Source organism: Crocodylus siamensis, chromosome 9 (genome assembly GCF_052110815.1).
Source record: "Crocodylus siamensis isolate JL-2025a chromosome 9, ASM5211081v1, whole genome shotgun sequence".
Taxonomy (NCBI): domain Eukaryota; kingdom Metazoa; phylum Chordata; order Crocodylia; family Crocodylidae; genus Crocodylus; species Crocodylus siamensis.
Window position 1 is genome coordinate 53688878 of NC_143403.1, and position 26296 is coordinate 53715173.

Below are 26296 nucleotides of genomic sequence, written 5' to 3' on the forward strand. Positions count from 1 at the left end.
TCCCTCCCCCACCCTCACAAAAGTAGTAATATATGTCACCACTGATATGTACATCACGATTACGTTTTTTCTGTAAAATGTATCAAATTTCTCAATCTTTAATAAAATTTTTTATTTTATTATTTAATTATTCCTGATGAATAAATACCAAAAAAATAAAAATAAAATAAAATTATGCAGCAGCTAGTTAAGGTAAGGCTGCGGATTTAGTCTCTCTCCCCCTGGGTTTTAGATATAATTTTTTTTGTTATTTTTTGCTTATACTTTCATTGATTGGTGGTAAAATGAGTGATTGCTCATAAGCAACAAACATCCACTTTTTTTTTGTTTCATTAAAATTGTCTCCAAAGTTTTCACTGAAACATTTTTAATCATTGCACAGAGACATCAATACTGTGACATACTATGAAAAAGACCGCCAAGGAGCTGTCCAGCACTGGAACTTGACACGGGTGGGGGGGAAGGGGGCCCCTGATGGAGTAAGAATATACAGGCACTAGTCCGACACGATGTCAGTAAGAGAGACAGAAAGAGAGAGAGCACGCCCGTTAACATGGGGAATGTTGGTTTTGCAGGTTTCTGTAATTTTTTTGTTAGCTTTTTTCTTTCTTTTTTTGTTTTTTTGAAAATGGCAAGAAATTTAATCTCATCTATAGTCCTCCTTGGGATAATCTAATGTGACCAAATTCCCAAAGCCCATTCGCAGGCTCTCCATGTCAAACGTTTCAATCTCTCGCTCTTGCTTTTCCAACAGAAACTTTATCCTCTCGCTGCGTTCCTTCTGGAGGGCGGCTAGCTCCTCTTCAATCTGAAACGAGCACAGTCCGCAGCCTGTTCAGTAAGCGCCGAAAAGCACAGCGTACCCCACAGTGCCAACCGGGTGGTACCCACCACTCAGGAACATAGGACTGGGGGGGGCCTCCTGGGCCATCGAGTTCAGTCCCCTGCTTCTGTGGGCCACCTTTTAACCAAGTGTTCCCCAACACTGCCACTTCAAATCCTTGCACACAACTGCAAAGCTCAAAGCTAGAATAACCAACATCCTATAACATACCAAAAGATAAAAGCAGGGGAGATGAGGGCATTGCCAGACACCTACCATGACTGGAAATTAGAGGTGCTCTGATATATCGGTTGCCTATTGGACTGGCACTGATAAAAGGGAAATTTACATTACTGGCTATAGGCTTTTTTTGGTCATTGTAGGCAATAATGCTTACCGATAATTATGCCTTCTGGCCCTGGACACTTGGGTTCCCTATCCTGCACGGGGCCCCCTCGGTGCCTGGATTCCCTCAGGAAATGGTGGGTTTCCCCTTGCAGGTGGGCAGCATGCTATCCTGCAAAGGGTCCTATGTGGGGCTGCCAGGAGCGAGATGCTGGGGGTACTGTAGGCATGTGCATGGTCAAACATGCACATGGCCAAGTATACAGCTAGGCAATGTGGACAGCAGCTTCCTGCAGGTAAGTCTATGGAGAAGGGGACTGGGGGAGGGAAGGGGCATGGAGGGGGCAGACTGAGGCCCCCCATGGTGAGTGAGGGAGTGGGATAGGGGCAGGGGAGTAGGACTGAGCCATGGATGGCTCATCCAGGGAGTGCAGGGGGGATAGGGGTGGCTCCTTGCCACTGTGTGCACCCCGGAGGGGAGGCATGGGGGGACATGTACTTCCCATATTTGTGCATGAGGCGGATGCAGTTGCTCACTGTGGGGTCTCCGCTCTGCTGCCTTTCCCTCAGGAGCCCCGTGTTGGCTGCACATCTCCTGCCTGCCCAGGCAGTGGAGGTGGCAAGCTGTGCCTCCTGCTGCTAGGCGGACAGGGGGTGCATGGCTGATGGAGGGCTTCCAGGGCAAAGGCAGCAGAGTGGAGAGCCCTGAGCCCGCAGCAAATGAGCTTTAGTTCAAGCACCGCCACCATTTTTAAGCACGGAGACGCTTTTAAATGGACCAGAGCTGAGCAGAGCTGCCCACTGCAGGCTTGGGGCTCTCTGCTCTGCTGCCTTTGTCCTGGGGAGTCCTGTGCTGGCCACACACCCCCTGCTTGCCTGGCAGTGGGAGGCACAACTTGCTGCCCCCCGTCACTGCTCGGCAGGCAGGGGATACACGGCCAGCGTGGGGCTCCCAGGGCAAAGGAGGCGGAGCAGAGAGCCCCAAGCCTACAGGGGACAGCCTGCATCTGTCCCACAAACAGATCTGGGAGGGTACATGCCCTCCCCTCCCTGCCTCCCCTTGGGGGTGCATGCATTGGTGGGAAGCCTCCCGCTCCCCACCGAAGAGTGGCCCATGCCTCCTTCCCACCTTCTGCCCTGATGATTTAACTGGAATAAATCAGTTATCGGACTGGCATCAGCCAATATATGGTTGGTTAATAACTGGCAATTGGTATCAGCCAATAAAATCTGTAATCGGTGCACCCCTACTAGAAATGAGTTGCCTCTATAACCCAATGTAGTGACTGGAAATACTTGATTCCACATACCTCAATTCTTGTTGAACCAACAACTCTCTCTCCTGTCATATCATCCCTTTCATAAATTCATCCTGTTCCATTTTACAGCAGTTCAGGTCCCCCACCCCCCACTACTGTTCTGCAGACCATGGGCAGACCCATGATTTCAGAAAGGGTGGTGCAGGAGCCATGACCTGTGTTGTAGGGGTGTATGCATCCCCATTCCCATCCCACCCTCCACACAAGGGTGGGCAGACCATGTTGCAGAAATAGTAGCCAGGGACTTAATCCACCAAATACACAAAAGTTTTCCCTCCCCCTTCATGCTCAGTGATACTTTCTCTCCCCTCCCCTTCTTCCCCTCTGCTGCTGATCCTGGGGCAGGGGGTGGGAGGGGTTTCAAAGCTGCTCTTGCCTCACTCCAGTTGGGTTGCACAGGGAGACAGGCTCAGTTAGGGTGGGCAGATTCCTTTCCCCCACACCTGCTCCCAGACTGGCAGGGCAGGAAGGAGAGACCTTCCCACTGCTGCTGCTGTCCACAGCTGAGCCTGGCTCCACATAGAGCATGGCTGGAGCAGAGAGGAGAGGCTCTGGTGTTCCCACCCCCACCACCCTCTGGAGAACAAGAAAGGATAGCAGTAAGGGAGAGGGGGAAGGGCATGCAGGAGAGGTGCTGCTGCTGAGTACAGAGGGAAAAGGATAGAGGCAGTTCTTACTTGCTTCAGGGAAGGGGGGGAAAAAATACCTGCCTACTACCCCCACTGACTGAAATGGAGGGGGGGGGTGTCCTCACTACTGCATCCCCCCTGCAGCAAACCATTCCACAACTTCTGCTAGGAATCTTCTTCCCATCCTATTTACCCCAGGAATGTTTGTTAAGAAGCAATCACACCTATTCTCAACCTCCATTTTGGTAAAGCTAAACTAGCTAAGCTCCTTGAATCTTTATGAGAAAAGGTCTCCATTCCCTTAACTGTCTTAGTTGCCTTTCCTCAGACCTGCGCATCATCTTTGAACAATGGTGGCCTGGACGGCACACAATACTTTAAATGGGATCTTGTCAATGCTTGTACAATAGCACTAGTACTTGTCTCTGCTGAAATTACCCCATCAAATAAACCCTTGAATTGTACTAGGCGTTTCCAAAGCTGCGTCATGGTGGCAGCTCAGGATCTTCCCGTAACTGACAAACACACCCAAGGTCACTTCCCTCCTCAGTCATCTGCAATTTACGTGCCCGCACGTTACAACCATCACTCAGGGATGATGCAGGAAGTGTAGGATGTTCCATGCTTAGCCATGAAGTGCAGAATGAAGAGGGAATTCATGGGCAGAGGGACCATTAAAGACCCTCACAGACCTACACTTTGTTGGCGCTGACTTTGCCAGGGCAGACATCTTGCTGGGGCAGATAATCTGAGTACTGCCTGGGAACACCCTTAAGACCACGGTCCAATTGCCTAGTTAGGTATTTTATCTTCAGCTGTGACCAAGGGACCAAGATGTCTTTAAATCCCATAATGCACTTAGCCATTGAATAATATAATATGGGAGAAGTTTCATCCTGACCCCATTGATCAGTCCTGAAACATAAGAATTCACAGCCTTGGTCATTTTACCCTGTATAGAGGAGCTTCCACCTAAAGTTACTACATACATAACTACAAGAAAACCTGTTAGGTGATTTGCCTCATCAACATCTTTTGGCAGAAAGTTCCAAATGTGGCAGAAATTTTTTTGTAGTTATTTTCCCTGACATTCTTCCAGAACATCTACCCTATTTAACCCTTTGGTCCCCAGCCCACTGAATTAAAGAGAGATAATGACAGCTTGGATGTTGCTAGCTCTGAGGAGCAATTCACTAGCCAAGCCCAAATGTCATTTCAGAGCATGTCTGGAACGTACCTTTTGTTCAAGATGTGCCCTCCGCAGAGATACCCTCTGCTCCAGCTTCTGGAGCTCTCGTTCATGCTGTGCTTCTGTCTGCATCTTGATTTTGCTCTGGTATGCATTAAGCAACTCCATCTCCTGCTGGAGCTGCAGTCTCAGGGCTTGGCATTCTGCTTCTTGAGCCTCATCTAGCCGTAGCTGCAAGAACAAGCAAAAACAACAAACCTCAACCAGTTATTTTCCTCCTACGGTGCTGCTCTTTGTTACACCCACTAATGTGCCTGCATCTAAGCAGAACCCAAATCCCAGTGTAAGGTGCTGGTGGCAAAGGGAAGAAGCCATAAATGCAACACTGTATGTCTGCCTCTACTGGAGTGCAGACAGATCCACTGTCCTGAAGATCCAGGTTTTGGAGACCCCCTTGGATCTTGCGGCTGGACTGGGATAGAAGGAAGGAGAGCAATGAAACTCACATGCTGCATCTCTCATAGGGGAAGGTGAAAGGGGATGAGATGCTGCCTTGAGTATGATTTTAAAAACACAGCAGGGACAAATGATGGGTGGTAAGGAGACTCACTGCTAGCGAGAAAAGTAATGTAACTTGTCAAAAGATAGGACTGTGTTTTGCTCCAGTACTTTGGTACTGGAAACAGGGAGAGGCCCATGATGAAAAGGAAGACAAATCTACAGAATGATACTGATGCACAGAGCAAGCTGTGAAGAATTCCGGCCTTAAGTGCATCTTCAAATTACTGGGATTTATTATTTGCATCAAGTAATCCTGGGGAGTTGCTTATAAGAGTTGTAGTGTCTGAAACACCCAACAATCAGGCTGGAAACCAGTAGGTAGCTTCTACCGACTCACTGAGATTGGTTGCCCAATGTCACCCTGGGATGATTTGGGGGGAGGCTTTTGGGGACATGACAGACTGCTCAGCCCAACTTCTAAATGAGAGTAAGGAACCCAGGGAATAGCTAGGCTCGAGGGAGGAGGCTATGTGTTTAATTTGTTAAGGCCAAACCACAAGAACTATTTGGAGACCAGGCTGGGAAAAACACCTTTAATTGCAAACTTCAGCATCTGCTCACAGGAATAGGGGAGGGCAGAGATCACTATGCACCGGACTCTGGGACCATAAGGATCAAGCCTCTGTGAGGCAACACCACTTGTGAATCTCCTAATTTGCTGCTTAGCTGTTAAGCTTCTCATCATAGGCAAAACCACAATTTAACACAAAAGGCAGACTCTGAACAGATCTCCAAAACCAGACCCACAAGGGCATTTCAGGTTATGAGACTGTGCATTGGCAGAACTTTATGGAAGAAAATGAGCTATATGGATGGACACAAGGTGCTGCAACAGGCATAAGCTTTCCAGGAGATGCTCCCATGATGTCTCACTCTACCCAGAGCCCCTGGTCTCTCATGCACATGCCCTAATATACCTTCATGCCACTTGTTTCAGCACAGATCATCCCAGCAGATCCCACTTACCACGAGGATTTGGAATGCTGGGGGCTGCACTTACCGCTTGGGAGGCCATCATCTCATTGATGCTCTGCTCATACTGCTCTGCCAGAATGGCGAGCTTCCTTGTCTGCTCATCTTTTAGACTCTTCAGAATCATTTTGTGCTCACTCTTTGGAGTAACTTCCAGCTGGTGATTCTTAAGTGCTTTGTACTGCTTTGTCTGCACTTTGCATGTGTCTTGGAACTGCTTTTTGATCTGCATCTCCATAACCTGCAGACAGAGGCAACGTGAAGGGGAAAAAAAGCTTAGATTGTGAGCTTAGATTCCATCCAAAACATAGCTGCCTATGTGACAGCGATAACTAGCCACTCACCACAGCATTGCTGCATGCTACAGCTTCCACCCAGGTAAGAGAATGGGTAACTAGATGACCCACTAACACACGCAGTATTAGGCTTTCTGAGAGAAAAGCTTAGGGTTCCTACTCAATTTTAAGTCCCATGGAAGGTAAGGGAACTCAGGCATATGCTTGAGTGCTGGATGACCAAAGGCCTTAACTGGCAGCATCTACATGACACCACTCAACCCAGACCATTCTCTTCCTTACCCTCACTGCTATGTATGGCCCATTGCTATACTCCAGGAACATGCAAAATGCATGAAGCAAGGCCAGGCTGAAAGAGCAGAAACTTTTCTATGCTTTGTCAACTGAGAGTCTGAATTTATTCTGCAACCTTGGCCCACAGGGCACTTCAATAAAGCCAGAACAAAGGAGCTTCCTACACACACTGGGGAACCACAGGGACACGGAGAATCTAGGGATGACCAAGGCTCAGAAAGACATAAGGAAGGGGGTACTTGGTGCAGGAGAACAGCAACAGGCCAAGGCATGAAAACAGCAGGACCAAGCCAGAGAACAAGGAAGAGGCCATGCCCCCAGCTACTACAGGTGCAAAGAGCCTAGTAGAGACAACTAAGCTCCTGTCACCTTCAGGTTTTTTGGCTGCTGCCGGAGTTCCATGAAGTGCTTCCTGTGCAGCTCCCGCTCTCGCCGGTTGTTGTATTCCAGCTGGTTTTCAAGCTCAGTCTGGTGCTGCAGACGGATCAGGTCCATCCGTAGCTTCTGCAGTGTGTGCAGCTGCCTATACTCCAGCTCCCGCGTCGACTCATCGTGCCGGATCAGCATGGCATGCTCCATCTCCTTCTGGGTCCTCTTCTTGTTCAGCTCCTGTGGAGGAGGCAGTGCAACATGAGGTGAGCCCTCAGATCAAATAAGCATTGTTTGCTCCCTATGGCACTGGACAGATCTCTGTACCCAGTGAAGCACAAACTGGAACCACATGGCCAGCAACACAATCCCAGCAACAGGACAAGAGAAACTGCTAAGTCTGCTTTCCTGAACAAATGGGCTAACTTCCACACTAGGCACAAAAGCTTGCCCATAACCCAAACCACCTCCTGGCCACAGCCCTTCTATCACCTGGTATCCAGCAGGTGGCACTGACAGCCAACATGAGCTCTGTGTTACTTCCCCTGAGTCTAGCAATGTCATTTTCTGAGCATTCTCTTTTGCAGGCTAGGGAGCAGAGGAAATTCCAGATAGGAAAGCACCGCAGGTCAGAATCTGTCATGCCTATTCAATTTACAAACCCTGTGGGCTGCCAGTTGGTAAGGCGCCTCATGCATTACTAGCCAGATGACCATCAAGGCAAAGTTGCTCATTTCTGACACCCACGGGTACTTGAGAGCAGCAGTGTTGCCAACAGCTGCTTATGGGACCATTTTGGCTCCTGCTACAGGGCTTGCAAATGCAGGATACACTCCAAAACAATATGAAGCTTTACACCTCTGCACACACAGAGACAAATTCCCTCCACACAATACCATGCAGCCTTGCAGAACCTGTTCTGGGTTCCAACCCAGGAGAGATCACAAGTTCCAGCCCCTACTTTATCCATAGCGTGCTGTTAATATTCCTAGCTCAAGGTATTGCTAACAAACTACAAAACCTTTCATTTGCAGGTTAACAGGTCAACTCAGTTGGGAGCACCTTTGTTCCTAATGACCACTTGGCAGTCATTATATGAGATGACTTGGGTGAGACTCACTTCCAGCTCCATTTAACATGCTCATTACTCATCACTTTGCTTCACGCAAGACTAAGTTCCTCATACCTCATGTCTGTACCATGCTTAGCACAATGAAGTCCCAAAATTGTTTGGGCCTTCTAGTGAACTACTTTGCTATATCTGTTGCCTACATACTGGGATCCTGCTGAACTTCTAGTGCCAGTACCTGGAAATATGAATGCCCGCTGTGATAGCTTTAAGATAGGAAAAGAAAAGTAAGCTCAGGGCTCATCTCTTGCAGGGAAATCTGTATTGCTAAGTGTGCAATGCTTAAACTTAACTGAACTACATCTGACAGCCAAGGTTGCTGTCCAAGACACTCAGATCCTTCCATACTTATCTGAAGGAATCTAATGGATTTCCATCTACTTCCAGAAGGACTGAGACTTCCATAATAACTGCAGTGATTTTCCTGTTGAAATGCAGTTACTAAAATTGAATGTAGTTAACAACATTTTCAAAAAGACCAGCCATTTTGGGTGCTAAAGATGAAAAGTTATAAAAGAGCTGAACTTAAATACATGGTCATGTACTGTTCTTTCTACAGGACCTCTGTTCTCATCAGTGCAGAAGCCAGAATTGTTCTGGGAATGAAGGGAATTGCAGAGAAAGAATGGCTGTGTGGTTAAGACACTTTAATACTGTTGTGTATAACTCAATTCCATCCCTGCATCTGCCATAAACCTAGCATATAACAGAAGGCAAGACACTCAAATCAGAGTTCTTCAGAAGTGTCAACTACATTTGGAGTGTTTTCCAAGATGTCCAACCCAAGAGCTAGGTCTGATTTGCAGAAATTCTAAGCATTCATAGCTATAGTCGAGGCAAGCTGTGCTTTGAGCCTGAAATGCTCAAATCCTAAGTACTGTGGAAAACTGTGTCCAAAGTCGTTTAATAGTTTCTAGGGTCGGAAGGGACCCGAGTAGATCATCTAGTCCGACCCCCTGCCATGGCAGGAAAAATTACTGGGGTCAAACGACCCCAGCAAGGTATTCATCTAACCTTCTCTTAAAGACCCCCAGGGAAGGGGCCAGCACCACTTCTCTTGGAAGCTGGTTCCAGACCCCAGCCACCCTGACCATGAAGTAGTGCCTCCTGATGTCTAGCCTAAATCTACCCTCTACCAGCTTGTGACCGTTATTCCTGGTCACTCCTGGCAGTGCTCGAGGGAACAGGGACTCCCCCAATGCCTGCTGATCCCCCCTGACTAGTTTGTAACAGGCCACTAGATCCCCCCTCAGCCTTCTCTTCTGGAGGCTGAACAGGTTCAGGTCCCGTAGCCTCTCCTCATAAGGCCTTCCCTGCCGCCCCCTGATCATGCGGGTGACCCTCCTCTGGACCCTCTCCATGTTGTCCACATCCCTCTTGAAGTGCGGTGCCCAGAACTGGACGCAGTACTCCAGCTGCAGCCTGACCAGTGCCGCATAGAGCGGGAGGATCACCTCCCTGGACCTGCCTGAGATGCATCTGTGGATGCATGACATGGACACCGAAATTAGTGGCAACTTCTGATCTTCCCTTTTTGTACCTCACTATTCCAGCTGTAAAACAGAAATAAAACAACACCAACTTATCACACAGACATGGTGTAAAAGGGGAATTCATGTTTGTGAAGCACTCAGGTACTGTACTGATGAATGTCAGAGAGGGGAATTTAAAGTCGTATCTTCAAAGCAGGGCCTGAATACTGTGCCAGAAGCAAGGCTGAGGGTTACACAATGAACGCTCCTGCTTATTAAGAAAGCACCGTACATTCTGTGCCCTCAGTGAAGCAGGGATCTCATAGTATGGTATCATTTAAAGACTATTACAATGCTTACATACAAGGTGGCTGAACTAAAGATTGTACAAGCAACCTTTATTTCTAGCATTTCCTAGCTTTTGAGCACTTCACTTTGCAATCTTCAATACTGTTCTTTTACTGTTGCTAGTGTATAACCTACACGCATATATTTTTGGCTAAGTGACTGTTTTTAAGAAGTCCATCGGGGTAAAATACATCCACATAAACTTTAGATGTGGTCTACGTTCTTCTTTGTATATCACCAGGTCTAACTGAGCACCCTTGCAGAGGTTGGCAATATAGCAGCTGGGTTTTTCAAGTCTCCCACAAGAAGAGTCCGGTAGGCTCATTCAACAAATACAATACCAGGGGGACCCAATGATTGCTCACACTCAGGAAGGTTGGCCCTACTTGACCTGGGAGGAACCTTGTGCTGAGTACAGTAATTACTTATGGAAAATTAATCCAAGGAAAGCATTTCATGTATTTTTCTCTCTCAGTGCAACTTAACAAGCAGAAACAAGAAGATCCAGTACCATGGAACCACTCAATGCTCCATGCATCACTGGCTTTTTTTTACACCCTCCTGCACAGTTTGAGAAGCAAGGCTTTAAGGACCTGAAATCATTCAAAGGTAAAGCTCCTTGCAGAGGTATTTAATAGGGGTGCACCGATAGAGATTTTAGTGGCCAATACCAATAGCTGATTTCTAAGGCGGCGTATCGGCTGATACCGATCCGATTTGTGACACCCAGCCCGGCAGCGTGGAGAGCTGCCTCTAGCTGGTAAGTCTGGTGTGGTGGGAGTGGAGGGGAGGGGGGATGGGAAAGGGCTGATGGGGGCAGATCAAGGCCCCCACAGGGAGGGAGGGTACGAGGCTAGGGCCAGGGCCAAGCCCAGCTGGGTCAGGGCATGCACGGGACAGAGCTGTGGCTCATCTGGGGGATGCAGAGAGGGGGGGTGGCAGCTCCTGCTCCTGTGCGCTGCTCATCCAGGAGGGTGGGGGACACATGTGCCCCCAGATGTGTGGGGTGGGCTGGACCTGGGGCTCCACCAAGCTCTTCCCGGCAGGACAGGGCTGCACTGCAAAGGGACTACAGCGAATTTGTGGCTGCAACCCACCCCCACCCCATAGCCCCCTTCCCAGCTCAGCCTCACCCAGCCAGGAAGAGCTTAGAGCAACCCTGTCCCCAGCGCACTCTGCCCTGCGCAGATCCAAGGGCACATGCCCCCCCAAAATGAGTGGCAGGAACAGTGGTGGGAGCCACCACAAGAGCAGGCAACTGCTGGACAAGTGTCTGGGAGCTGCTGGTCCAGCGGAGTGGTGCACAGTGGTGGGAGCCCCACCCCGTGTGCCCCCCAGACAAGCCATGGCTCCATGCCTGCCACAGCTGGGCAGTGCTTGCCCTAGCCCCATGCCTCCCTCCCCATGGGGGCCTTGATCTGCCTCCCGATGCCCCTTCCTTCCCCTTCCACCACACCAGACTTACCAGCTGGAGGCAGCTCTCCATGCTGCCGGGCTGTGCTCCTCACCACCTGTATGGCACTGTGGTGGCGCGCATGCACAGGCCATTTATTGGCCAAATTATCAGCCTGATATTGCTGATTTCCGATATAATAAATGTTCTTTATATGGGTGCCGATCCAGTACTGGACCAATGTATCGGTGCACCTTTAATGTTTAAGAGTGACGCACCTCCCGAATATTCTGCTGCTCCATCTCATGCCTCTTAATCATTGTTTTCCGCTTGAAGTATCGGCAGTTTTTGTCGTAGTATAGTCTCTGCTGGCTGAGAAGATGTGCCTCCTCTTCAGCCTGTGTGTGCTGCAGGTTCTCTTTGTGTTTGGATATCCTCTCCTGCTTCTCTTTCTTCGGTGTGCTGTGGTCCTCATTCATCTCCTGCACATACATAACAAATGAGTAAACATCTGTCTTCTTAGGATCAGAGGGACACAGAACTAGAAAGGATTTATGTCCTAGAGTCTAGTCTTCCTTCCAAGGAGGAGAATGAACAAAAATCCTTGGCTCCTGACCTTGAACACAAACACTTAATAATCACATACATACATTTCATTTATTCCAGTGGGCCATAAGCACATGCTCAAGCACTTCACTGAATTGAGGCCATAAGGCGGCTTTTCTTCTGTTCTCTCTGGCTATCCCTTTTCTCCCCATTTATTTCAACAGTCAACTGAAGCCTTTGTTCTGACGGGGTGGGTGTCCTACACATGCAATTTTGGGGTTGGGTTAATGTAGGCAGGTCATTACTTTGAATTTGCTAAGCAGTTGTGGGACACTTGGATACCAGTTGACTGATCTCTCATAAACAGCTTAAAGAGACTGTGACCAATCTTGTGCTTTTCAGGGGAGGGAGAAAGTGCAGAGGAATTCTGCAGGAGCTCACAATTCCTCTGTCACCCTATTACAGGCCCAGTTTTATGGCAATACACCCTCCTGAAGCCCACTGATATCAAGAACATTAATATGTCACTTCATAAGGATGCTTGGTGCACTTGGGTCTTGATCTCACTCTCCATCTATCCAGGAGCTGGGAGTTCAATTTGCATCACCATCTGGCTGCGTCCACTAAACCCATGGGATCACCCAAGTTTATCAAAAACAAAGCCTGACCCATGCTTGTGCCACATTCTTTTGGCTCTAGGAACATGGTGGTTCTTGCCTCTTTAATCTTTTCCTTGCAAAGCTTGTACTGCTTCTTCTGACTTTCTAAAAAGTTTGCCAGGTCTTTCTTCTGCTGAGCCAAAATCTGTTGCTGGAATTTCTTCTCATCTGCTGCAGCTGCCTTTGCCTGGGAGAGGGGGAGGGTGGTTAGGGAGTGAGGGAGTAAGAACAAAATCCATCATAAATCAAATCTCCCAATTGTGTATTCTGTCTGTCCTTCTCCCACTCTGTGGCAGAACAAGGTCCTAGCCCATCAGCATTCAACTGCATGAAAGTGTACTGTAAAAATTTAACACCTACATGCATTTAAGAGTTTCTTCACGTTTCCTGTCTCTTCTACCAAAACCACAACTGGATGGGAAAAGTTCATTTTCTTGGTTTACCCATCACATTTTGTGTACACAAGGATTTTTCAATAGCATTTCACAATGGGAAGAGGACAGGTTAAGGCACCACAAATTTCTCCGCCCTTCCCAATTTTCACATCTCAATTACGGGCTAGAAGGACCTCCTTTCAGCCCAGCAATACTGTCAGCCAGCGTCAACTGGGGCATCCCTATATCAGGAACTAGACTGAGACATACTATCTTGTTTTGCCAAATAAATAAGTAAAATTAGTCAAGCTGGCTCCCAGAGAATGACTCTGCATAGGTCCCAGAGTGCCCATCTAAAACTATGGTCAGACAGCCTTTTCCTGAAGATCTGTTGCACTGCTCTCTTCAGTCATATAACGTACCTCCTTCTCCATCACAGCCACTTGCTTCTTGGCCAGCTTCTCCAGCTCGATGGACGAGTTGTTGGCATGTGTCTCCACCTCCTTCTGCAGCTTGAGGCGGTGCTCGTCCATCTCGGCCTTCAACTTGTTTTCCAGGGCGATCAGCTGCTTCTGGTGCTGGCGCCGCATCCGCTTATATCCTGACATCTGTTCCCGCAACTCGTTCTCCTGCTCATGCTCATGGATCTGTCTTGTAACCTGATGGGATTGAAAGGGAATCAGTCATTAAAAAAGCTTCTTCTGCAGTTACTCACCTGCAGAGCAGCCTCACTGCTTGACTGTGCTATCACCAGCCAGCTCCTAGGGAACACTGTTCCCAGTTTTTACAGCAAGAGCTGTTCTTTAAAGTCACAGACCATGCAACTTTGAGGAATAATCTGGGCCACGAGTTCTTCTCCAACAGGGTGGAGCCAAGGTTTTTTTCCCCCACTTCATTAAGGATTTTAAATGCATCTCCAGCAAGGAACGTCCCAAACTTCATAAAGATGAGACACTTCTTGATTAATAACAACATTTCTGGGAGCAAGGCTTATAAAATGGTGACCATATGGGAAGGGAATCCACAACCCCGACTTACGTGCTTTGGCCCCATTTTAACCCCTTTTGGGAGGCTTATTTCTCATTCCAGATTTCCTCACAAAGCTTGTAAGTTGGCAGGCTGACACTGTATTCCCACTGTGTACCCACACCCACTCCCTCCCCAAACCCTAATGTACTGTAAGAAATACTAGGATCATCCAGGTAATCTGTTTTCTTTATTAAACCACCCCCTGCACCGATGGTTTGTACTGAAGACTGCTGATCATCATGTTCCCAACTCTCACAGGATACATGGTGGAAACTCTGTATCTGGCCATCTTCATATCATCTTCTTCATATTACCAGTAGGATCCCCCCCTGCTTTTTCTCCCTAGTAGTGACTGCAATAGCCTTACATTTGTCTTTCTGGATTGCTCATGAACAAAGTTAAACTTTGTTGTCAAAGTTATCTTCTGCTTCCAGGGAATGCCAAGGCCCCGTTCCTACTATTGTTCCATTGACAATCCACAGAGGAAAACCTCTCTGTTCTCAGGTTCCTGAGACCAACACATGTGGGAGTGAGAATTGCTTTATTAGCCGAGCTGCTAGGTACACCATGCTGCTTAAGGAACAGTCCTACTACTGGACCCAAATGCTTCTGGCTAAGGCGGCACCATTCTGTAACTGATCAGTATTAATGAGGATCATGAGGTCTAAGCAGATTATAAACACTGTTCAGCTGAAACAAAGTCATAGTTTTTGCATTGATTTCCATGCTCTAATTGTATGCACAAGGAGAAATAAGAGTTCAGTTATGCCTGGATTCCTAAGGAGAAAATGCCAATTAAAGGACAGCACTGTTAAAGACCAAAGTCATCTTCATCTTGGTAACAGTGATCACAGGTTTCCTACCAAAAACATAACTTAATTTCCAGAATGCTCTCTAAAGTCCAACGTTAGACCCATAGCTTGCAGGATGCACAAGATCAGAGGCTGGAGCCCTAGGTACAAGCTTCAAATCCACATCTTGGAGCACAAAGTGGTGCTCAAACCTTTGAGGGGGATTAAGGAATTCTGAAATCACATTTCTTCCCATGCCCAGTGACAGCTTTTCCTGCCACACAGTAGATCCTACCCACCCTGTTCAAGTGTCTACCATACTACAAACAGGAAAAGAAGTGTAATCCACAGCACTAGCACTACTATTAGGATGCATTAAGACAACATTCAAAACCAAGTAAGACTGGATGGTGTGCACTTTGGTGGCACACCTTGCTTGATGGCACAGATTCTAACAGAAATATACCATTATCTCCTGTTATTAAACAGCAAGCAGAGGCAAACCTGGTATTCTAAGACAACTAGATGACAAGAGGCAACAATCATTTAGGAACCATCTCAGTCAATATAAGTGTCTGAATTAGACAAAACAAGACAACTGAGAGGTCATTGGGAGCAGCATATCTGGCACAGACTGAAACCCTGGCAGTTGTATGCTCCAATTCATCCTAGACCATTTACCAGAGCTGGAAGGTACTTTTTTTTCCTCCTGGCATATGAAGAGCAGGTCTGGATGGAACAACAGAAAGACTAGTAAAAGGTCAGTAGTGGACTGAGGACAGTTACTGACACATCATTATGCATCCCCAATAAAAGTACAGCCACAGGCCCATACTAACTACAGAAAAAGAATAATGGACAAGGTTGCAGAAACTGGGCTACCACCACTACCTTAGAAAATAAATTAAGCACATTTAATTCCAATGAATGCATTCAGCCAGACCAACTGCATCAGACTTCATTATTCAGAAGAATTTGTGGCTGTTAAAGCCAACCTGTTACAGATATATATCCCATCCAAGAAAAACTGCAACAGAGAAGGTATCTGTCATTTGTAAAGGATTTCAGGGTATCATTCTGACTGGTAATATTCCTCCAGAAGAGCAGGGAGCAAACATGAATGGTGATGTGACAAGCAGGAGCCTTCAAATACACGTGACAGCCTTCAAAGACTGATGACGATACAGGTTAAGTATCAGTCCCACACACGATTGTAAGAATGGTGGAGGAAGGAAAGTAACAACACACATTAACACCATTTCTGCCTATGCCTAAACAAGTATCAGAGCAAGGAATACTAGGCATAGCTGGTATTTACTGGTAAGAACTTGCAACTCTCAGTCAAGTTTAGCAACAAACGCACAATTTGCACAACACCACAGTAACTTCACATGTTACATTTTTATAGGTCACCAGGTACTTCACAATATCTTGACTGGTTCCTCAGGGATGAGGGGAGTTGGAGCTGAAAGAAGCAGCGCTTTCATTGACACACAATTCTTCTTGGATGTTCCCAACAGCAGAGTCACTCATATGGATGAGCTAGACTAGTGCAAAGCTTTTGAAAGGGAGGGAAGGAGCAAGAGAACAATACAGAAGATCACGGAGAATCCCATTTGGAAAGCTGCCAACCCAAACACCACAATTGCTGCAGTACAGGAAGTGAGTGAAAAGATGGGATTCTCCACATTCCAACCCAAATTGTTGCAATGAACTCTCCAGCTGCAAAGTTACTGAATATTAATTGAGCTTTCATTTCTTCTGTTTATACTGGCCTCTGTTCTGATGCTGTTCTAGTTATTTAAAAAGAAGTCCATTCACTGAAGTGGCTTGAGGTGGGAAGGATGCTGCATCTCTCAAGAGTACAGGAGAGAGCACTGGCTTTTGGTGCAGTTGATCTCATCAGCACATGCCTGCTGACCCTCATTTTCTTCACTACAGAGCTTTGGCTTGGTTTACTTCTTTTCCTTACATGGAGACTCCCAAATCATATCATGACTCAGTTACATAACCAGCAATACAAGGGCTTCATTTTAACTTCATATTTGTATTCAAGGCTCTTCGTTCTTTGGCTTATCCCACAGAGATGTGTAACTTGGTTCACATTTACATTATGTTCCAGATCAGATTATCTCCTTAACATATATATATTTTTTTAAAACTTTAAAAAACATCACCGTCTTTCTTCTTTAGCTCCCAGCTGGGTCATTTTCCATCCATTCTTGTTCTTCTTCCCTCTACATTTTTAGGATCCAATTTAAAACAAGATCCTTTTTATAGCTGGTTTGAATTAGGTGCTCTGGAAATTGTTACAAATCTTCCAACATATTTCATATCTCATCATAAGGTATCCGAGAAACGATGCATCAATTTCAAAAGTAATAAGAGCTTCATCTAAATTTCTGAAAAGTCATTCTGAAGTACACAAATCCCATGCAAGGCAAAAATGGTCAACAGCAGAACCTCCATGTTATGTTCTGTGCAACATACTATACTGCAGAACCTCCAGAGCCTCAGCTGTTTGAGCCCAAAATCTTATGTTGTTGAGCAAGTCATACAGCATAGTGTAGAGGTATGGAGTTATATTAATAAAGAGAATCACGAAGCAGCATTGGAACCTGTTAGATTTAATCTTCCTTGAAGACCTATGGCCATTGTTGATGCACTGTGCACTAACCTACAAGGTAAAACCTGAATTTCATATAGTCAAAGCACAATCTTCCCAGTAAGAGTGCTGAGATAAGTGGATATAACAATCCTTTCAGTCATCTCACTCCAGTTTTTTGGTCAACATTGTGACAGAGAAAGTTAAGGGAGAGGAACATGGAGCTTTGTGGACAAGAGACCATTTTTTTTATTCTCTACGTTGTCCTACTTGCCCCTCTGATTCTTCTTTTCCCCATTTTCTTCCCTTCCTAATTCTTCTACCTCATTTCCCTCTGTGCCCTTCCACACCTTTGCCATCTCTTTCCCTTCCTTCATTTTGTTCTGCTTACTTTAGTTTCTAATTAAAATTACAATGAATACTCATTTTCTTTATATTCCGTATTCATTTTTGTTTATTTTTTAACCTTGCCTCTTCATTATTCTCTATCTACTTAAGTTTGTCTTTCTTGTCTTTGGGAAATGGACTAAGACATTTAATAAATTTTTAAAAGATCCCATGTTAAGTGTGGAGATATTAGACACCATTAGATAATAAAAATACTAACATTATGACAGAATTTACCGAGGATAACTCTTCTCTTGACATGCTTCCAGCCACAGCAGAAGACAAGGAGACACTAAGAAGCCAAAGGGAAAACAAAAAGAACATCTGCATCCCGGATCACTGGACAGACACAGAACAGTAGGCTCCATGGACCTCTTGTGGAATTAAGCAACTATTCAGCACATCAATGCTACAGAATTAGCCAATCACTGTAATCTCTAATTCAGACAGATGAATGAAGCTGTCCTCCTCCAAATTTGAAGGAAGTGTCTACTTCCTGGTTAATTTGCAGTAGCAAGTGGATGAAATTGAATGAAACGAGGGTTAAGCATTGAATATGGACAGACTGATATCAGAGGGCTAGTGCCGACATGCACTCTGATGAGATGTCATGGCCTCGTGATGGAACCCATGATGACGGAAAAGCGTCAAGGATTACTGCAGAGAAGTTGGAGGGAGTTTTAGTGACTGATATTTGCAATGAAATTCTGAACCGGTCTGATGTCCTTTGGATGAAGGCACTAAAGTACCTAAACACAATCCCAAAGATTATCATGAAATAGGGCAGATGACTGAATTCACTGCAAAATTACTTCCCAAATGACCCTTGTCAAAAAAAATCTCAGGACTCTTTAGATCATAACATACCAGAAGATTTTGAAGCTCTATGCTGAAAGAAACAGAGAGCATCTGTCAGGACATCTACAGAACTAAACATCTGCATAAAATACACAACCTTTCACCAAGATGTGACATTTCCTGCTTCTTGTTCCTTGGGTTCCTCCCTCCAACCTGCTCAGCCCGGACACCAGATCCTTTTTGTGCAGAGAGCCATGCCCACCTCTTACATCTACAGCAGCTAACAAGCAAACAGAACCTACTACACCCTTTTCCAGAAACTTCAAATTGGCTGCCAAGACTTGGAAAAACACTGGCAACCTCTCACAATGAGAGAAAGGATTGTGAGATGACAGTGAAAGAAGATGGAACAAACTGAATATTTTTTGGCTCAGGGCTTGGACTTATTATTGGCTTGGCGATTCTGTCAAGAGAAACAGCAGCTATGTGGACAGAATGCCAAGGATTTGCAGAGCTGGGAGACGGTGTCAATTCAAATATACCACAGTTTAGGGGCTGACTGGCCTGATACTGTTTTAGTGACCACACCTGCAAATACTGCCTTCAGGAATCTGAAGTCCCAGAGTGACAGTACACAATTACTTCGTTAACATCTCGATTCCAAACACAATGCCATGGAATCAACAATGCTCAGGCCACCTTCTCACTTCTTCAGCAGCAACGCTCAAAAAGCTGTGAAGAGCAAGTGAATACCAAGGGAGGCTCATGAAGTTATCCGAGAAAAGGGTCAAGTCTAAAACACAATTTATATATGGTTAATACCCAAGCCTGTCCAATCTCTACATATACAGATTTGACAGACACTTCCCTGCTGCCTGGCATTATTTATCAGCAAGCAGCACTATCCTGTATTCTGTCCAGGCAACCTCCACTGGCTTTTCATGCTCCAGAACAGAGCTTCTCCAATGGTAGCATGAGGACCACTACAGGACTGCAAAGCACATGCTTCATAATCTATGGAGAAGGGGCTGGGTACAGGACGCTGGCTACTAAACTGCATGAGACCAGGTTTGTGCATACTCGCTTTCTCAATGTTACTGCTCTTTGTAAGTGGGACTATCATTACCAGAGGGACAATACATGGGGAAATGGTCTGCATGATGACCAATGAGAAAGAAGATTGTTTAGGAGACCCATGCTGTTAAATCATGGCTCAGACCATGACCACACTCAAATGCCCCTGCTTCAGGAGATGACTAAAATCCCCCTTCAGAGGAGCACTGACTTCATCACACTTGCTTGAATATTGGTACTTACTATTGTTACAAGTAACACCTATGCATCACTGAAAGCCATCAGAGAAAAAAAAACAACATGTTTTCACAGCTTGTGTGTTTTTTGGGTAGCCCGTTTCTCGGTTTCACCTTTAAAGTCATTCCACTTCCCTCACTGAGTGTGTGGTGTGTTCACACCACAAGAAGGTAGAAAAAATATTTCAAATCATTTACAAAGCGTGACTGTAAACCACAAAACTTAGCATGGGGTTCATGAGCAGGGGAACTAACCCAAACCACGTCTAACTCATGTTTGGAAGTAGAGTGTACTTCAACTCACCATATCCTTTTAGAAACTCTACACTGTGACGTAGGTGTGTGCTGCAGTGATAACCACTTTCAGCCAGGAAGGGCTCAGAGATCACAGATACTGCATTCCTGACTTCAGCCAGCAAGGATGGCTATTAAACAGCGTGAAACTGACCCTCCTCTAAGTTGAGTTAGTGCTGCTCATCTTTACGGCAGACACTGTTCAGTGAATCTCGCAGGCAGAGTAATACTTATTTTCACAGAGTCTTTCATTCAGGAAGATTACTGCAACTTGCATAGCATAAATGTGGTCCATAACCCTTCACAATCCTATTGGATATTACAGCTTACTCAACATTACTCTCTCTAATGACAATCTTGCTGGGACTGTTGGGCAGCACTCAGAGAAATACACTGATGGGCAGTTAAGAGGGCAGCAGGAAGTGCCATGGGAACTTTAGCATCCTGGCAGAGAAGACCTCACTATTAAAGGTATGGTGTAACATGAAAATTAAGGGAACCAGAAGACCACAGAAGTGTTTTTTCTGAACCAACAGTTCCAGGGATGCTGTACAGTTCAAACTGATCCTTGGTTCCCCCTCTCCAGCAATAGTGACCCTTCATTCTTTACACCTGCCCTAACAGTCTGCTGTCAAGGAATGTGATTAATCCCTTCTCCTCCAAAATAGTAGTAATTACAACTGTAGTACCATATATTTCCTAAATGGGATTACATGTGTTACTCAAGTGGGGGCCAACCTGCTTTGGTAAGCCTAGTACAAATTAAGCCCCTCCCCTACCCGCCAAGTGCTTTTCCAACCCCCTTCCCCTGCCTGATCTGCTTTCTACCTAACCTGCTGCTCTGTTTTCTGCTCCCTACCTTACATGCTAGGGGTGGGCAGAATATGGCTCACAGGCTGGATTCAGCCTTCCAAGGCATTTTGTCCAGGCCGCAGTGGGTGCCTTGGCCCCATCTGGCCCAGGCGAGTGTGGCCAGTCCCGCTATCACCTGGTATGCAGCAAGGCTGGGGCAGTACGGCAGCCAGACTCTGTTTCTTGATAGCCCCAGTAGTGGCTCCTTCTTGCTGCCGCTGCCAGCCCCAGCCCCAGCCCCCCAGACCATCTGCCCCACACCCACCGCTGGGGGTGTCAGACAGAGCAGATAGGTTCTTTATGGAGACAGGCAGGGATCTGTGTGGGCAGAGGGCTGGGATGGGGCACGGGGACCAGAATCTGGGAGTGGGCTTGGGGGGGAGGGGAGTAGACAGGGTCAGGGATTGGGATCGCAGGGTGGTAACAGCACAGGGCTGGGGCCCAGGGCAGAGCTGCAATCTGTTGCCTGCACTTCGCTGCGACAGGCACCAGTTCTTTAGGCGAGGGCATGCGGGGAGTGGATTGTAGCCCTGTCCTGAGCCCTGGCCCTGCACTGTCATCACCCTGCAATCCCCAGCCCCTCCTGTTCCCAGATGCAGCTCCCTGCCTGTCTATGGCCCCATCCCATCCACCTATCTGTGTACCCTGCCCATGTGGGTCCTGGCTGCTCTCTGGTCCAGGGCAGTGTTGTGATTTGCTCCCTGCATGTCCCTGCCAGCAGAACCGGTGCCAATCGCAGGGTCTGTGGGGATCATGACTCTACCCTGGGCCTCAGCTCCATGCTGTCATTGCCCCATGATCCCAATCCCAGCTCTGGCCCTGGCCCCGCCTGTCTGTCCTGCTTCTGGAAGCTGCTCCCTGCCCCATGGCCCCATCCCAGCTACCCAGACACATGCAGAGGCCACTTAGGGAGTTTTGGTGAGCTGTTGCAGGTGGGGAAACACCGACCCGGCATGCAACAGCTAAGACTCCCTAAGTGGCCCTCTGGCTAAAATAAGTGTCCACCCCTGCTATACACCCTGGGCTGCCTCCACTCTCCCCAGTCTGCCACATGCAACACACAGAGGGTACCCATGCCACAGGTTGGCCACCTTTGTGTTACAGAATCAAAAAGTCACCGTCATAAATTAACACCCTCCCTCCCCAAAGTATTCTGGGTATAATGAATAAAATGTCAGTCTCTAGAACAGTGGTCTCCAAACTTTGACCCCTATCAGTAAAAAAATTTTGAGCATGCACCCCCAATATATGTATATTTATATAAACAGAAATAGAAGTTCTAATATTTTTTTCCCACACCCCAATGGATAGTTTTGCACACTCCCTGGGTTGCGTGCACCCCACTTTGGAGACCACTGCCCTAGAAGATCACAGTTACCCAAGTATGGGACTACTTTGGCAAACCTAAGGAGATACTTTTATAGGGAAGTGTTTTTTGTCTTTTTCTTTATATCAGGACAAAGGTGAAACAATACCACCTTCTCTTATAAACTGCTATTGTGTACTGCTCCCTGCTATTCCATCCCATTGCTAATGAAGGGCAGGTGTATCCATTATTTCACACAATGGAAATAGAAGGTAGGAAGCATATAGATGAAAAGAAATCCCATCCTTAGCCCAAGAAGAGAGGTTTGATGTGTGTAAAATATCAAGTGGGTGTAACCAATGGGTATGATCATTGTTACAGCCTCCTCCCAGATGACATTTGGATATCCATATTCTACCACTGCAGCTATTCTCTCCCTACAGCCCCAACTAGGCTTTGCCTCAGAAATATACTCCATGGACAACACAGAAGTAAATAAAAGTTCCCAGGAGAGTCACTTTTCTATCCAAACTAGTAACCCCTTTAACTCTATAGTACATTGGTCAGTTCAGCAGAGGAGCTCTAGCAAATCAGCACCCTAGTGAGCCAGGTAGATCTAGTCTCATCTCCACAGGGCTCTGCCATAGGATCGAGAGTGATGTGGGGTCACCAACTTCCCTGGGCAGAGCAGCTCAGGGAACCAAAGGGACAACACTATTCATATATCTGTTTGAGCACCCCCTGTTGTTTGAGAGAGGGGCCCAAGAGTTTCTCCACCATCCCAGGATAGCTTGGCTGTTTAGGCAGCTCAATGAACAAATATATCCCCTAAAGACTAAGAATTATGGCTCCTGATGTTGGAGACAAGGTCAAGTATGGGGTGGCCAACTGGGGGGCAAAAACCAGCAAGGTGCCAGGCAAAGATGTAACTTCTTTCTCTCTCTGTCTCTCACTCCATCCCCCAAGTTGCTCATCATTTCCTCCCTCCAGTCAACTTGGCTGAAGAAATGGTATTCTATTACTATTTATTTGTTCAATACAGACTACTGAGTTGACAGTGCACATGTGTGCACATGCATGTGCACATAAGTGAGCACATACACCTGCACAGCCATAACAGGAGCAGGTGGAAAAGGGTTGTTTTTTTGTTTTTTGGGGGATTTTTTTTTTTAGGAAATCTGAGATTCTACTGGGACAGGAATCTTGGCATAAAAACATCTACTGCACCCATGTCTAGGTCACTCTTTAAATTTGGGGTGCAGGGGGAAAAAAAAAAAAAAAAGATTGAGCTTTACAGAAAATATACCTGGGAGAAGAGAAACTCAAATGCCCTGCCCCAGATACAGGCCAACATGGAGTACAGGCAGTAGCGTGAAACCCACTGCTTCATTCTGGGCTTCAGCAACAGCAGAGAAAATGTGAAGCTACCATCCGCTGCCTTTCTCCTCTCTACTCCACCGACAGACTACTTCTGCTTACGCACACTTCCTTCTCCTGTGCTCCTCAAAGCTCTGGAGCAGTGAAGGGGAATGAGGAAATGGTGGTAAGGGGAATCATTCAGATGCACAATAAAACAAAAAGGGGGAGGGTTCTCTGTTGTAATTTCTGGGTTGGCCTAGGATGATGTCATAATAGGCAGCAAATACGATGGCCAAACAGTGGATACTCTGCAAGTCTCCCTTGCCCATGTGACCTCTAATAGCAGTTGTGCTGAAATATTTAAGATTGCAATTATTTTCAATTTAGCAGCACATTTTCCCCACTCCTGAAGCAGTTCTTTCTTATAGATACCTCCTGAGAAGGTGGTTACTAATTTCAGGCTGTGTGCATGCAATAGATGTCGTGGGGTGGGGGGGGAGGAGGCAACACAACTAACTCTTCCAGCACACACCCCTTTTGCTACTACAAAGGCATCTATAGCAATCACATTTGCAATAGTACAAATCTGGACTGATCCTACCCATCCCCCCTCCGCCCTCTTCTTTGTAAACCCACAGCCCAGTGGTAAGCCCTCGCTCGTTTATTGGAGCCAGGCAATGCTTCATGAGATTGAATGGAAAAATAAAATGCAGTGAATAGTTTGAAATGAAATAAATGAATGAGACATATAGCGGGTAATTCAGCCTGAGGAGGCAATGATCTGATTTTGCAATGATGAAATGCCATCAACCTATGAATTCATTTTTTTTTTTTAAAGAAATATGTATGCATACATTTTATACACATGCAAATCAATACACACATTTTTTTAAGGTGGAATACTATTAAGAGACAACCAATGCAATACAGGAAAAACATTGTAAAGAACTACATCCTTAAACATGCTTAATTTTATATAGGCTGGAAATAACCCCGGGTGTGGTGAACCCCCCTCCCCCCAAGCTTTTTGCACATTCCATGCACAGAGCTAAAAATCTCTTTCTGTGCAAAATCTAGTTGCTATGCCAACAAAAAAAGAAGGAGAGAGAAAGAGAAAAAAATTGACCCCTTCCCAGCCAGGCAGAGAGAAAGAAGGGAGCTGGGGGGGGTGTTGCTTACCAAAGATGCTGATTTGATTGTGGCAAAGCGCTCTCGGTTCCGGTAGTGGAGGGCCTGATTCTGCACTGACTGGGTAGGCCGCAGCTCAGGCCTGCGATCCCTGTGGCCCACCTCATCCCTTATAAATACATGATCCTGCAGAAATGGATAAAAACAAGGAGAAAGTCCAGCTGTGCTCTTTCCTCGCCGGCTGCCTCTCTCTCACCCCTCTTTCTGCACAAGCACTGCTGTTTGAAATGCATAGTTTAGCTCTCTGCTAGCCCCTGCAGCTCCCACAGTACAAAATGAATAAGCAACACATTGCAGCCTTCAGTTAGGAATGTCAGCTGATCGCTAGTGGGATGCCTTCTGAATCCCTGGCAGATTTTTTTTTAAACCTCCAGAATTACATATGTGCAAAAAAGAAGAACCAAAAGCACAAAGCAATGCAGAGCAGCCAGAGTCTTCAGAAAGGTTTGCTTAAAGAGCTGCAACCAAATAATCCCTTTAAAAACGTGATTTCCATGTCTAGCAAGGAGGATGCTGTTCCCTTTCAACACAAGAGCAAGATTTTGCCTCATTCCCTTTCAAGAGCTGCTCTTCCTTAATCTGATGATTTGGCTTGCAGTTGCTATCTGTTCCGGTGAATGATCATTCTGCCCAAGAGCACTGCAGGCTTGCTGAGACCAGCTTCCCTGTCTTGTGCTGGGAAGGTTCGGTGACCACTCAGGGATCCTGCTTTCCAGTCATGATCGTACACAGTTCTAGCACTTTCTCTCCACAGCCTCACAAAGGATTTTTTTTTTTTTTTTATTTAAAGCAACAGCTCACGGCTTTAACACAACTGGCTTTTTCTATAACCTCACTCTTGCTAACTGTCAAAGAATTTGGAACCAGCGACGGTACACATCCTTCACATGCACACTAAGCACTGCAACAAAAAGCTGCCACCTTTGATCAGTCACACAAAATATATGCCTTGACCAGATGGGCCTGCAAAAGACCATGCCTGTTGTCCTGACCAGATGGGCCTGCAAAAGGCCATCCCTATGAACTTGTTATGATAAATGGCTCCAAAGGTGACTTCCAAAAGACGAAACATTTTCCAACCGTCTGCTCCCAGCTTGGTACTACCAGGCACAGCCTGCACAGGACTTGCTTTTGCAAAATCTACTTCTGTTGCTCTGACCAGTGCAGATTCAATGCGGGGAGCAGTGCCAAGTATGGAGCTGCCAACTTTTCTTAAAGCTCCAGCTCTTCAAGTCAGGACAGATAACGAGAACTTAGTTCTTCATAAAAAAGTTAAATTCTCAGTCCTTACAGGTGTGGAGTAGAGTCTGAACATGTGAAACATGATGGCTCACACAATGAAGCAAACAACCCCCCTTCCCCCAATTTAAAAAAAAAAATCTCTTGATCAACTTGGTACAGGCGACATTACACATCGCCACAGACATTTTTATTTTAAGCAGCTTGTGTTCTACATTGGGGTTTTTAGCAAGGTCACAAAACATACCGCTAAGAACACCCACTCTTCTCCATTACGATTTCCACCATTGCTACAATGGAGACAGGAACTTGCATAGAAAAAAGATCTAGTGCCGAGAGGGTGGTACTTTCTCTCTCACCCTGAAGGAAGGAGAATAGCTTTTGCTTTATAACCATGGTTATCCCTGTCCCATGCAGATT

General features: G+C 46.3%; 1 protein-coding gene across 6 annotated transcripts in view; it reads right to left on the minus strand.

Moving 5' to 3' along the window:
* Positions 1-451: 451 nt before the first annotated feature.
* The window catches only part of TAOK3 (TAO kinase 3), a 153864-nt gene continuing 128019 nt past the window's right edge, over positions 452-26296 (minus strand). For all 6 annotated transcript variants that reach the window (XM_090062348.1, XM_090062347.1, XM_090062351.1 and 3 more), the window contains 8 exons: positions 24629-24763; positions 13141-13377; positions 12403-12531; positions 11418-11621; positions 6798-7037; positions 5867-6079; positions 4354-4536; positions 452-808 (listed from right to left, as the gene is read on the minus strand). In XM_090062348.1, coding sequence (XP_089918474.1) covers positions 647-808; positions 4354-4536; positions 5867-6079; positions 6798-7037; positions 11418-11621; positions 12403-12531; positions 13141-13377; positions 24629-24763 — 1503 coding nt within the window. In that variant the 3' untranslated portion in view covers positions 452-646. The remainder of the gene's footprint in view (positions 809-4353; positions 4537-5866; positions 6080-6797; positions 7038-11417; positions 11622-12402; positions 12532-13140; positions 13378-24628; positions 24764-26296) is intronic.